At 51.5% G+C, this 13,696-nt stretch overlaps 1 protein-coding gene across 8 annotated transcripts in view; it reads right to left on the reverse strand.

The window, feature by feature from the left end:
• ACTN1 (actinin alpha 1) overlaps nucleotides 1-13,696 on the reverse strand; it is a 95,786-nt gene that overhangs the window by 23,411 nt on the left and 58,679 nt on the right. For all 8 annotated transcript variants that reach the window (XM_023627980.2, XM_023627981.2, XM_023627983.2 and 5 more), the window contains exons 4-8: nucleotides 10,642-10,728; nucleotides 8,058-8,145; nucleotides 7,452-7,530; nucleotides 3,200-3,281; nucleotides 1,498-1,583 (exon numbers count right to left, since the gene is read on the reverse strand). In XM_023627980.2, coding sequence (XP_023483748.1) covers nucleotides 1,498-1,583; nucleotides 3,200-3,281; nucleotides 7,452-7,530; nucleotides 8,058-8,145; nucleotides 10,642-10,728 — 422 coding nt within the window. The remainder of the gene's footprint in view (nucleotides 1-1,497; nucleotides 1,584-3,199; nucleotides 3,282-7,451; nucleotides 7,531-8,057; nucleotides 8,146-10,641; nucleotides 10,729-13,696) is intronic.

Genomic DNA, 13,696 nt, shown 5'->3' on the forward strand with positions numbered 1-13,696 from the left:
GGCATCCATGATGCCCAGTGTGTAGGGACAGAAAGCAGGAGACCATCCAGAGACTGGGGTCATGGCACCGTCAAATGTCCTGGCCAAGGTTCAGAGGGCACCCTGCGCTTCTGCAAGAAGAGGGGGCTTCCCTGCCCCGTCCTTTGACTCCAGGGCCTGCTGCTGGAGGTCCAGGGAGGCCAGCAGGGGGCGTGGGCAAGGCCGAGGGAGAGCTCACCTTCTGCGCACCCGAGAAGGCGAGGCAGTGACATGAAACACTAGGTCACATGGCCCTCCCATCCGGCCTTAGCGTGCCCACACATCTGCGCAGAGAAGGAGAAGAGGTTGAGAAGAGAAAGTAGCGGCAGCAGCACAGAGTCAACCTACACAGCCACGGCGGACGGAGAGAACGCAAGACGGACGGACAGACAGAAAAGGAGGGACCGAGCAGAAAGGAAAACTGAGATGGTGGCAGGAGAAAGGGTCGGGGGGAGCACAGGCTGAGACAGGGAAGCGGGGAGAGCAGAGGGGAAGGCTGGGCAGAGGGCGGGGGACGTGCGGGACGCCCTGTCATGCTTCTGAGACAGTCTCTCCCTGTGGAGGGTGGGAGATTTGCCTGAGCACGTGACAGGTCGAAGGCCAGGCCTGTGGTGTGCGGTCATGGTGACCTGGATGTTGTGTTTCTGGGGTCCTGCCTGTGAGGGGAACTGAGTGAGGGGCATCTGCTGCCTCAGCTAAGCCTGGTAATAAAATCTTCAAATCTTCCACATCTGGAAGCAGGGTGAATGATGCCCTTTAGCTGTGGTACCCTTGTGTAGTACGGAACCTGCACAACTGGACTTTAACCTCAGGCCTCCCTGAGCAAATCTGGGCCAGGACACTTGAAGGGGTTCACGTCTGCCCACCCATCTTTCCCTTCCTCCCTCCAAGGGTTGTGCTTATGTCCAGGAGTGGAAAGCGACCCCACATGGGGGTCCCGGGCAAGATATAGAAGGCACCAGGACCCAAAGGGGCTGTGGACAGATTTGCTAAATCAAGGCCATGTGCAAGAGAAAGTTGGGGGCTTCATGACACCTTTGCAAAACAGGTCAGTGAAGACAGGAGACAGGTCCCCAGAGCGGCTTCCCCAGGGAGGTCCCTACTGCCCTGACACACCCTATAGCTTCCACAGAGGTGGGCACTGAGGTGCCGCTGCCCATGCACCTGCCAGGCCTTCAGAACCACCCCGGCTGATGTCACCCATGCAGCCCTTCCCGCTGAAGCCATCGGGGTCCCAGGAGGTAAGCTCCTGCCCGACTTTCTCGGAGACAGTAGAGAAAGAGCAGAGGTGCAGGCGGGAGAGGCGCTGAGCAAGGCCACCACGCCACACTGGCCGCAGGGGCTGATGAGACCAGAGACGGGCCCTCAGGACCCTGTGGCCGAGGAGAGCGGAGAGATGGGGGTGGGAGGGGCGTGAGCATGGTGTGGGGTCCGGCATGAGGTGTGCTGGGCAAGGAAGGACCAGGGGGCCCTGGGTACCTTCTGGGCTCCAGAGAAGGCATGGTAGAAGCTGGACACATAGGTCATGATGGCCTTCTCATCCGGTCGGGCGGTTCCGACAATGTCTGTCAAGAAAAATCTGGAGTTAAAGCCAGCTGGGGAACACACAACACGCCTCCTGATGTGATGTGGACAGAGGCTCTCAGACCACCCGGTCTTCTTGCCAAAATGCAGAGCCTGAATCTAACTGGCTTCCGGCATCAGCTTCCACTTACAGGAAGATGAGAGGGACAGTGAGATGGGGCCCTGAGGGAGCAAACAGACAAACCCCGAGTAGGGAACAGTGCCTGGGACAGCCGGCCCAGCTCCTGCAGGCAGCTCAGTGGCGGGAACAAAACGGGGTGGAAGGAGGACAGAAGAGCTACAGATTAGAAAAGACGTAAGAAATACAACTAAATGCCATGCGCAGACTCTGGATCCTGATGAAAACAAACCGACTCTAAAAAGAAACAACTGGGGAAATCTGATTTTGAACTGGGCAGTAGACGTATCAAGGAATTACTGTTAATTTGCTAGGTGTGAAAATTGTTTTATGGTTGCATAAGAAAATATGCAGGAGCCAGGCCGGTGGCATAGCAGCTAAGTTCACACACCCCACTTTGGTGGCCCAGGGTTCACAGGTTCGGATCCTGGGCATGGACCTACGCGCCGCTCATCAGGCCATGCTGCAGCAGCATCCCACAAAGAAGAACTAGAATGACCTACAACTAGGATACACAACTATGTACTGGGGCTTTGGGGAGGGGGAAAATAAAAAGAGGAAGATTGGCAACAGATGTTAGCTCAGGGCCAATCTTCCTCACAAAACAAAATAAAAACCTTTAAAAAAAAAAAAAGAAAGTATTCATATTTTTAAGGTATGTATTCTGAAGCATGTAGCTATGAGATCCTGTGATTTCTGGGATTTGCTTTAAAATATTTCAACACAGAAAACAAAAAAAAGAAAAAAATAAAGTGTGACAACATCTCAATAGTTGTTATCTGGATGATGAATACATACAGGTTCATTATACTATTGTCTCTGCTTTTACATATGTTTGAAAATGGCTCCACACACACACAGATGTTGTCACAAACTATCGCATCTCTCATCTATTCTCCGAAGGGCCTGTTCATCTTTCCAAAAAGTCATTTGCTTTCCTGTAAGTGCCCTCTCTCCCCCTTCCCCCTGCGAAGTTAGAGATGAACATACACCCCCAACTGACCACTCCTTCCATCCCCACCACCCGAACTCCCGAGTGGACGCGCGATGCTCATGTCAGTAAATGGCTGTTGGCTTTTCTCTTGTTAGTCTCTCTTTCGTCACTCTAACTCACAGGGCCCCAGCTGGAGAACCCAGGAGGGTAGGGGGAAAAGATGCTTTCCCTCCCCTACAGCAACCAGGGAGCACCACACTCTACCCCAGCAGCCACTACCCGGACCCCAAGGCCAAAGCGAGAACCACCCTCAGGCGGTCGATGCAAAAACAGCCTCAAAGCCTTTGTCAGCACCAGCCACCCTTCCCTACAAACCTCAGGGAACTATGGAATCCCTGACGGGCAGGTGACCTCCAGGCTCCCCAAATGAGATCCCAGAGACCAGGTCTTCTCCCTTCCTGCCTCAGGCTGCTGGGCCCACTCGTGCTGACCGCTGGGTGGCAGGTGGGAGAAGAGCTGGTGGCCCAGAAGGAAAGCGCCTTCACCTTCAGCATCCAGCATCTTGGGGATGTCCAGGTACTTCTCCGCCACATCGAAGGCCGTGTTCAGGTTTGTGAGTGGATCATCCTACAGGGAGAAGAAGAAGAAGGAGTTAGACAGTGAGAAGTATGACAAGACGCTGGCTACCCCCATCTGGATGACCACCAAGATTGGGGGGCAGAGGAAACTGTTATAGCCCCTCCCAGGCTCAGTCCTCAGGGGCCAGCTCTGGGTGTAGAAGGCTGGCCTCACCACGAGGGCTCACTGGCTGGGGGTTTATAACACCATCTTTCCTCCTCAAGCCTCAGCTTCTTTGCCAGAGAAATGGAGTGAAGAATATTGGCCTGCAGCCCAAGAAAGAATTGCTAAGAAGTGAGTGCTGAGAGCAGGGTACCGGCCTGGGTGCTATCAGTCTTGGCTTCTGGTTTCATCTTTGCACCAACCAGTGGGACTCATGGGTAAGCAAGCTGGCTTCAGTTTCCCCATCTGTTACTCAAGAGATAGACTAGGAGGGGCCAGCCCCGTGGGCGATTGGTTAAGTTCGCGCACTCTGCTTCGACAGCCCAGGGTTTTGCCAGTTCCAATCCTGGGAGCAGACATGGCATCGCTCATCAAGCCATGCTGAGGCAGAACCCCACATGCCACAACTAGAAGGACCCACAACTAAAAGACACACAACTAAGTACCGGGGGCTTTGGGGAGAAAAAGGAAAAATAAAATCTTTAAAAAAAAAAAAAAAAGAGTTGGACTAGGAGCTCTCAAACTCCTTTGGAGCTCACATTCCATGAAATCTTGGGGCTCCTTCATACAGCTATAGCCTTCTGACTATTCTTATTTCTGCTACCTTCTCAAGAAAACCCATTAGGGATTGGTGAGGATATACAGAAACTGGAATCCTTGTGCACTGTCGGTGGGACTATAAAATGGTGCAGCTGCTGTGGGAAACAGTATGGAGGTTCCTCAAAAAGTTAAACATAGGGGCCAGCCCAGTGGCGCAGCGGTTAAGTGCGCATGTTCCGCTTCAGCGGCCTGGGGTTCTCCGGTTCAGATCCCAGGTGCAGACATGGCACCACTTGGCAAGCCATGCTGTGGCAGGAGTCCCACATATAAAGCAGAGAAAGATGGGCATGGATGTTAGCTCAGGGCTAGTCTTCCTCAGCAAAAAAAAAAAAGAGCAGGATTGGCAGGAGATATTAGCTCAGGGCTAATCTTCCTCAAAAAAAAAAAAAGAATAGGAAAAAAATAAGTTAAACATTGAATTTCCATATGACTCAGTAATTCCACTTCTGGGTATATATCCCAAAGAACTGAAAGCAGGGACTCAGATATTTGTGCACTCATGTTCATAGCTGTGATATTCGCAATAGCCAGAAGTTGGAAACTACCTACATGTCCATTGAGAGATGAATAAATAAACAAAATGTGGTATATCCGTACAACAGAATATTATTGTGCCTTAAAAAGGAAATTCTGATACATGCTACAACATAGACAAACCTTGAAAACATCATGCTAAGTGAAATAAGCCAGGCACAAACAATGTATGATCCCACTTACAGAGGTACCTAGAATGGTTAAATTCCTAGAGACAGAAAGTAAAATGGTGGTTTCCAGGGGCTGGCAGAAGGGGGAATGGGGAGTGGTTCAATGGGTTCAGAATTTCAGTTTTGCAAGACGAAAAGAATTCTGGAGATGGACAGTGGAGATGGTGGCACAGCAATGTGAATATACTTATGGCACTGAACTGTACTAAAAATGGTTAAAATGGGGGGTGGCCCAGTGGCCCTTCTGTGGCCTGGGGTTCATGGGTTTGGATCCTGGGCGTGGACCTACACCACTCATCAAACCATGCTATGGCAGCATCCCACATACAAAATAGAGGCAGACTGGCAATGGATGTTAGCTCAGGGCCAGTCTTCCTCAACAAAAAAAACAAACCAAAGAAAGAGTATTAAAAAAAGGATAAAGCAGTAAGTTTTATGTTGTGTACATTTCACCACAACTAAAAAACAAATTTTAAATGTGGAAAAAAAACACAACTCAGTGGGAGGAGTTTCTTGCTGGACCTCCCACTATTTCTTGGATCCCCAGATTAACCTAAAAACAAGCTGGTTTTGTCAGTCCAGGACTCAGTTTCCCTGTTTGCTAAAGTGAGAATCACAAAGTAACCAAAGGATAAACACATTCATTTGGGACACTTTCAGGAAGAAATTGCTCAAAATAGAGAAGGTGGAGTGCTTCTGGAAAAGTCTCTGACAGCTTCCAGAGTGATAAAAAACACTGCCAGGCAGTGAAGGTCACTTCCATCCAAGGCTGTAAGCAGTCCTCAGGTCCCAGGTACACACCCACCTGGCCCATGTCATTCCCAGGGACCGCCAGGCCCCCACGCCCACCTAAGGTCACTGTGGAAGGAAGGGCTTCCGGTCAGAGCCCCTCACTCTCCCCTGTTCCCAAGCACTGCTCAGCTCTGGCAACCTGTGCTTTCTGGAAAGAAGCCACGGTTCCGTGGGCCAGGTCTGTGCCAGGACTGGGGCTGGATTTCATTGATGCTACTGAATGAAAGAGAGAAGGAGACAGACACCGTGAAGCAGGGAGAAATGAAAAGACACAGAGAGGGAGGGAGGGTGGGGAGAGAGCTGGCCGGCTGTGCGACAAGGGCCCCTGGACTCTCACCTCCCGAATGGCTGAGGCTCCCGGTGTCTGTGGAAAGTGGGGAGGGACTGTAGAGGCCCGGTCAGCACGGGCCCCCCTTTCTATGGGATAGAGAACAGCTGCGGACTAACTGGCTGCTGCCACCCCAGCACACCCAGGCAGGGACACAGACACACGCACGCCCGTCACCCAAGCACATCAGCTGCACAGTGAGGAGGCACCAGAAGGCGCGTTTAACAGAGAATCGTGGCCCCTAGGATTTCCCGTCAGCAGCCCTGTTTGACTTGGGTACACAGCTTTCGGGCAGGTTGGGGGGTTCTGAAGCTGTTTTTTTCCCCCTCACAAGGCAGCTGAGTTAAAGGGCTGGGATCCCTCTGTCCCCCAAGAGACGAACGTGGGAAGGGCTGGCCCTGTGCTGGCCAGGCTGCAGGCTCCTCCCCTGCAGCAGGTGGGCCCTGCCAGGTGGGCAGTGTCCACAGCCTCAAGCTTCGGCCCAGCAGGGGATGGGACTCCATCCTTCCTGGCAGGTGACTGCCCATGTCCTCCCCTACAAATCCTTCTCAGCAGCTCTCTCCCCCACACCCTGGAGGCAGGGCCTGCTGCCACTCAGAGTTGACAGAGCAGCTCTCACACCAGCAACACAAAGCCTTGTTGGCCACTGGGAAGCAGAGATCCCTGCTGGGGGCATAGGCAAGGCAGGGCTCCTTACTGAACCCTGTGCTCTCCAAGCTTCAAGGTCAAGTGGAGAAATATAAAACAGTCACTCCTAGAAGCCCCCTTGCCAAGAGACTCGAGCATGGACAGAGGACGTTCCAACCCAAGCTCCATATCATCAAGTGGGGTACAAGCAGGGCTCCAGGTGGCCTCTCCCAAGACGCCCGCACCACGTGGCCTCAGCAAGGGACGGGCTGAGAGGGAGGATGGGGTGAGCACAGTCAGAGAGCCCCCGGACAGCCCTCTCCAAGGTCTCGGCCAGCGTCCCTTAACCAGCCCGGACCCTGAGAACCACCCCAAGGCCAGCCACACAGCCCCACCTCCTCGTCCACTCCTCGACAGGGGCACAGGCTCAGGAAAACCTCCCAGCAGCTGCATGCCAAAAGCATAAATGAAATCGGGCAGCAGCAAAAGAAAACGCCCCAGCCAGACTTCAGCCGTGAAGTGAACCAAACCCACGGTGGGAAGCTGCCCAGCCAATCTCAGACACGGCCGGGATAAACACCTCTGAGAAAATGCAACGTTTGAAATTGTGAAATGAATACATCCCCCTTACAAAACCTGCATTGACAGAAGGGGAGAACGCCACTTACTATTCCGTCACTCTAACACAATCAATGCCGCCGTTTGGCTATTTTTCCCGGTGGGCTGTCAAGTCAGCAAAGTACATGCATGCTGTGCACATATGATATAGTGAAGGTGTTTTTCTCTTCCTTCTAAATGGCTGTCTCCTTGGCTCGTCTAAGAAGACTGACAGCCCTCACGCTGGGCCATGCGCTCTCAGAACAGGGGGCCCAGTCCCGCCCTCCCCCGCCCTCCCCCACCCCCACCTACCCACCAGGGACCAGCACGCCGGGGGGTGGCAGTGGGAGGTCAGGGGAGCACACATACCTTCCGCAGCTTCCCATAGTCGATCAGCTCAGGCCGGTGTCGGTGGATCAAGGCACAGAAGCCGAGGCCATCCTTCCAGCTGCCAGAGGGAGAGCGAAGGTGAGGAGCGGCTGAGGGGGCCCAACACTAACTACGGACAAAGCACGAAGCGGGGGTCTCCCTTGTTCTGGAGATGATGACATAAGGCTTGGGAGGAGGAGTTAGGAGAAGACAGGATGGGCAGGGACATTTCTACCTGTCACCCCCCCAGGCAGTGGGGTCAAGACTTTGTGGGTGGGGCTCGGCAAGTTGAGACACACTTGCCACATCCGACCCTACCCCCCCCCCCCCAAGGTCCCAGCTCTCGTCTGCTCTGTTCCTCATCTTCCCCGACACTCTCCTGGGAGCTCCCCAGTACATGAGCATCAGTCACAGGTGTCAGAGGCAGCAGCCGAGGGGGGGGGGCATCCAAGGGTTGGCGACACTCCCTTCCAAGAAAAGCTACTTCTGCCCACAAGGGCCTCAGCTCTGTTCTAGAGATGAGACTGATCCCGCCAAGGGGGCGCGGAGGTCCTTGGGGGAGGCAGCCTCAGTTTTGCAAGAGCCCCTCAGCCCGTGGCCACTCACCTTATGTGGAAGTTCTGGATGTTGACGTTTTTGTAGGGGGCTGTCTTTCTCTGACACCACAAGAGCAGCCCTTCCTTCGCCGAAGTCTCTGTGGGGAAGGGGACAACAGGTGGAGAGGTCAGGGGGCTGGCTCTGTGGAGGGAGGGGCAGTGGCTCACGGGACGCCTCACCATGGCCACAGGGCCCAGGCTCTTTCACACAGGGGGTCCACACAAAGACCCCTGGATTGCAACCCCGCTGCTACCAGGCCATCAAGTCTACTTCCTTGAAACATTTGAGAAGTTACTTGAGAAACACAGAAGCAAGCCAGGAAGTTTCTCATAGTTAGCTGCATTACACATTTAAATACTGAGATAAGGGCCTTTCAGACTCAAAATATTTCCCTGTCACTTCCTTTTAATCAAGGAAATGGGGGCCGGCCCAGTGGCCGAGTGAGTAAGTTCTCATGCTCCGCCTCGGCGGCCCAGGGTTTCACCAGTTCGAATCCTGGGCACGGACGTGGCACCACTCAACAGGCCGTGCTGAGTTGGCGTCCCACATGCCACAACCAGAAGGACCCACAACTAAAAAATACACAACTATGTACCAGGGGGCTTTGGGAGAAAAAGGAAAAAAATAAAATCTTCAAAAAAAAAAATCAAGGAAATGGAGCAAGACAAAATATGTTGGCAACCTACGCCAGGTAGCCACTTTGGGGAGGAAAGTTGGATTGATCTATGGAATCTAAAGTCCAGGAATCTCCAGAAAGGGGCACGTGTGCCCTGTGCAGCATACACAGCCACGTGGGAAAAAAATGTTAGGACTCCAATCAGATTTCAACTAAAAGAAAATAAGGTTTCCTTATATTTAATGCATAGATTGCCACTGTTGCTGTGTGTGAGACAGACCCCTGTCGGTAAGGTAAGGCAGGTATCTCAGGGGACCCCAGCAGCTCCCAGCCCAGATATGGCTGCAAACCACACCGCCCCATGTGTTCGCATCTGTGAACTGCAGGTCATGGTACCCAGTGAAGTGGGTTTGTGGATGATCTCATTTACTTTCAATTCACAAAACAGACTTTAAAATGACATAAATTATTCGAAGTAAAGATAATAGAATAATTCAAGCACAGGCAAACAAAAAAAAAAAATCAGCAAAGCTAAGGCTTCTGAGTTCAAGCTCTTCAACAGCTCTATTACGAGATTAAAACAATGACGATTCGGGGGCTGGCCCCGTGGCCGAGTGGTTAAGTTCGCGCGCTCCGCTGCAGGCGGCCCAGTGTTTCGTCGGTTCGAATCCTGGGCGCGGACATGGCACTGCTCGTCAGACCACGCTGAGGCAGCGTCCCACATGCCACAACTAGAGGAACCCACAACGAAGAATACACAACTATGTACCGGGGGGCTTTGGAGAGAAAAAGGAAAAAATAAAATCTTTAAAAAAATAAAAATAAAATAAAATAAAAAAAACAATGACGATTCGATCCGAGCTGACAAGAAGTCTGCCCGAAAGAATCAAACTCATCAAGAAGGCAATTTGAGGAGCAGCCCCGTGGCCGAGTGGTTAAGTTCGCACACTCCACTTCGGCAGCCCAGGGTTTCGTCAGTTCGGACCCTGGGTGCAGACATGGCACCGCTCATCAGGCCACGCTGAGGCGGCGTCCCACACAGCAGAGCTACAACTAGAATATACAGCTATGTACTGGGGGGCTTCGGGGAGAGGAAGAGGAAAAAAAGATTGGCAACAGGTGTTAGCTCAGGGCCAATCTTCCTCACCAAAAAGCACAAATATTTAAAAAAAAAAAAAAGGGCAGTGGCAATTTGAAAATGAATTTATAGCCACCATCACTAACAAGAACCACGTCCTAAGTGACTATGTGGGCATCCTTTTAACCACTTCAGCCCTAAATACCAAGTATCTATAAACCAAACATAGACCTTCCCATTGCTGTATCACCAACAGTCCAAGATTCCCATATGGAAACCAAGATTTCCAAACAAATTTAATCCACATTGTTCTCATTAAAAAATTACTTGAAGAAAAATCTTTTCAAGATTTAAAAATTTTTTTGGTGTGTGTTTTATAATATGCATAGCAATACACAAATATAATTTATTACAAAATAAATACACATATATCAGACATAAACTCAAAAACTGCTGGTGTGAAATTAAAAATTGAGAGAGATCACTGCCCCGACCACAGCAGCCTCTTGCAGATCTGGAAAGTGGCCACCAGAGGGTGCTATGGGAGCAGAGTGGAGACCTGGGGTCAGCTTCCCATTCCTGCACTCCCTTCTGGCTGCTGTTCTCCTACCCTTTCAGATTTAACAACCCAAGAGCCAGGTGCGGTTTCCAGCACACTTCCCCACGGCAACTTTGGGCTTTCTCAAAATGGGGAGTTTGCCTGGGGCCAATACACCTGTGGGAACCAGCACCCCAAACAGTTCGTACTTCTCTGCAGACTAGGAGGGCAGATGTCTGCAATGGGCAAGAAGCCCAGGACGTGGCCCACAGTCAAGGCCCCACTGCCCGGGGTGAGGGAGGAAGACGTGACGGTGAAGGCGCAGGAGAGGTGGGGGCGTCATGGAACAGAGCAGACCAACCTTCCACAGAGATGTCCTGGATGGCAAAGCGGAGGATGATGGTCCAGATCATACCCAGGGTCATTTTCACGTTCCCATCCACGATTTCTACAGAAACAGCAGAAGGACATGTTAGGATGGGTCTTAGCAGGAACAGAGTTATTCCGAGCACCCACCTTCTCCAGGCACCACGCAGGAAATCAAAGACCCCACAGCTCCACTTCCAGAGGGAAGTCGATATGTTTTCAGAAGTTAGTGCAACTAGATGTCACAGGTGCCAGGAGAGAAGTCTATTTGGGGGGTGTCCTGGGAACACAGGAGGGTGTGGTCAATTCTACTAGGTAGTTCGGGAAAGGTGATAGAGAAGGAGGTGTCTTAAACCACGAGCAGTGTCCCCCAGCCTGATGGAGGAGGGGGCAGGATTTCTCAGCATCACAACTGTTCTGGCAACTCTGAGCTGGGGACCACCAGGCAATCACAGCTCTCAGAATAGCCCTCCACACCCAGAAAGCCGGTGCAGGCAACAGACTGTAATCAACCTAACACAGGTTTGTGAACACCCAACTGAAGGATCCACCAGCTCACAAATCCACCTCGTAATGCCATTAGATGGGTATTAAAACAGATGTTTTAAAAAATCAACAACAGCTTCAAGACCACAACTAAGAGATATCCAACTAAATTCCGTCTAAGCAGCACTATGTAGCCTTTTTAAAAATGCTACAAATTCTATGAAGTAATTTTTTTCTTTTTCTGCACCAGGCCCAGAGGCTGGAAATACAAACATAACTAAGCCCAGCCTTTAAGGAACCCAGGACACAGAGCCATTTATGGTCTTGGGGGCTGAGCAGGTGACAGTCAAACGTAGACCCCTCACCCTCACCTGCTTCCAGATCCGGTGCTCTCGGTTAAGAGTAAGGCATCCAAAGGATATTTTATTTCCCACAACACTGGTTTGAGGGGAGACTCAACACAACTATGAGGAGAGACAACCTCCAGCCACTCCCGATTCCCTGGGCTCATGTCCACCAGGGTTTGCTCCCCAAAATCCTCTTAAAGAAGAGTAGATTCCACTAAGGAAGTTACACTCTAAGATCTTACCCCCTTTCTCAAAAGCGACGGCAAAACTGCATGACTGACAGGGTACAGCGCACTGCAGCTGCTTATCAAGGGCAGGCAGCTCTGCAGAGCCTGCATCCGGGTGCCGAGAGGAGGAGGACCAGCATCCACTTTGGACACGGGACAGGATGTAACTCTCCCTGCTCACAGCGGGGTTTTAAATGCCCCTCCCAGAGCCCTGGACATCACCAGGGCACAGACCCGAGTCGGAGGGCCTGGGTTAGAGACACAGGGAGCTGCAGCAGCACATGAGCATCCAGCTTATCAAGTAAAAGCAGAGCATGCTGGGGGGAACAGAGAGTTCATAAAGGTTTGATATTTTTAAAATGCCCTTTCATTTGAGACTTCCAATGGTTTAACCTCGGTAACATTTAGAGTCTACATAAATTGGTAAGAAAAAAGTCTAAATTCACAATAGATAAGCAGGCAAAGGACATGAATAGACACTTCAAAAAACATGCAATACAAATAACCAATTTATAAGAATGTTCGATCCCACTTGTGATTCAAGAAGTTATTCCATTTTCCCAGCTATTAAATTAGCAAAGTTAAAAAATAAGCAAACACACACTTCGATGGTGGTAAGGCAACTCCACTGCGACTAGAAGTGTAAATTAGTTTAAAAAAAAAAAAAACTTTCTGGGAAATAGCTTGGCAACAGGGAGCAAGCATCTTGGAGTCGTTCAACTTGTGGAGAGTAAAATTCTACCTCTAGGAGTCTATCCACAGCCAATGACGTGAAATGCAGAGTAAGGCTGCCTGTAAAGGTGCTTGTCGCTAAGCTATGTATCAAAGGCCCCAAACTGGAAACTGTGTGAAGGCACAAAGCACAAGCACGACCGAGCCCAGACCCTGTCGCCCCTCTGCTCAAGACCTCCAGGGCTTCCCATCTCACTCAGAGTCAAAGGCAGTGGGCGGCGAGGCCCTCAGGTCCCTCCACCCCCTCCAGTCACACGGCCTCCTGAGCTCCACCCTCCCTGGATGTCAACGGGGCTTGCCCCTCACCACCCTCGTGTCTCCACTCACCCATCACCTTCTCCTTGGGTCCTTCCTTGACCTCCCACTTGACTCTCCGATTTATTTCCTCCCTCCTACATATGTATGTGTGTATTTTCTCTCTCCCGCTTCTAGAGTGCAAGCTCCACAAGGGTAAAGATTTGGTTTTGCATCACTGCTCAGAGCCCAGCATGGTGCCTGGCACAGAGAAAGCCCTTCTCAACATCTGTTCAATGAACGAGTGAACACTGTAAGGTTCTAACCACAAGCGGGTGAATGGGCAGAGGCGTGACGCAGGCCTGTCAGGCCCCAAGGGCATAGCCACGCTCAGGCTCCTCCAGGGCAAGACCCAGGTCTGGAAGAGGGCACAGCTGTGCTCAACCAACAGATGATGAACACAGCCATTAAAAATTACCTTTGCAAGATTTAATAACTTGGGAAAACCTTTATAATACAGAAAGTGGAAAAAGCAGGTCCAAAATTTTATGAACAGTGTGTCAGATACAAGGGGACATTTTTTTAAAGTCTAGAGAAAGCTCCAGGTGATAATGCTGCCTCTGGGCCTTTCCAGGAGCGGAGGCTGGGTGCTGGCCCCCCTCCCTCCCCCACCCTGCAGCCCCAATGCTGCCCCACTTATAAAGGCCAAATACCTCAGTCTCCTGCTGGCCTTGAGCTCAGTGTCCTCCCAGCACCAAGGAATACGAGGCAGCTTCTTTTTTGGGTCTTGCCTACTTCTTCCTCTCCTCCATCCCCAGAAACCCCCCAGGGATTTTTGCTTACTGAATTCGCACTCATACCAAGTTCTCCAGAAAAGAGAGGAGCCAAGTACAGGCAAAGAGACTGGGTGTGTTCAGTTAAGACCCGTGCACCACCCTGGCCCCAGTGCCCCCGACTCCCCGTCCACCCTCTGGGTGTAACCCTCCCTAGGGGCCCTCCTCCCTGGGTCCCCAGAACGGCACAT

The sequence above is a fragment of the Equus caballus genome, chromosome 24 (genome assembly GCF_041296265.1).
Source record: "Equus caballus isolate H_3958 breed thoroughbred chromosome 24, TB-T2T, whole genome shotgun sequence".
Taxonomy (NCBI): Eukaryota; Metazoa; Chordata; class Mammalia; order Perissodactyla; family Equidae; genus Equus; species Equus caballus.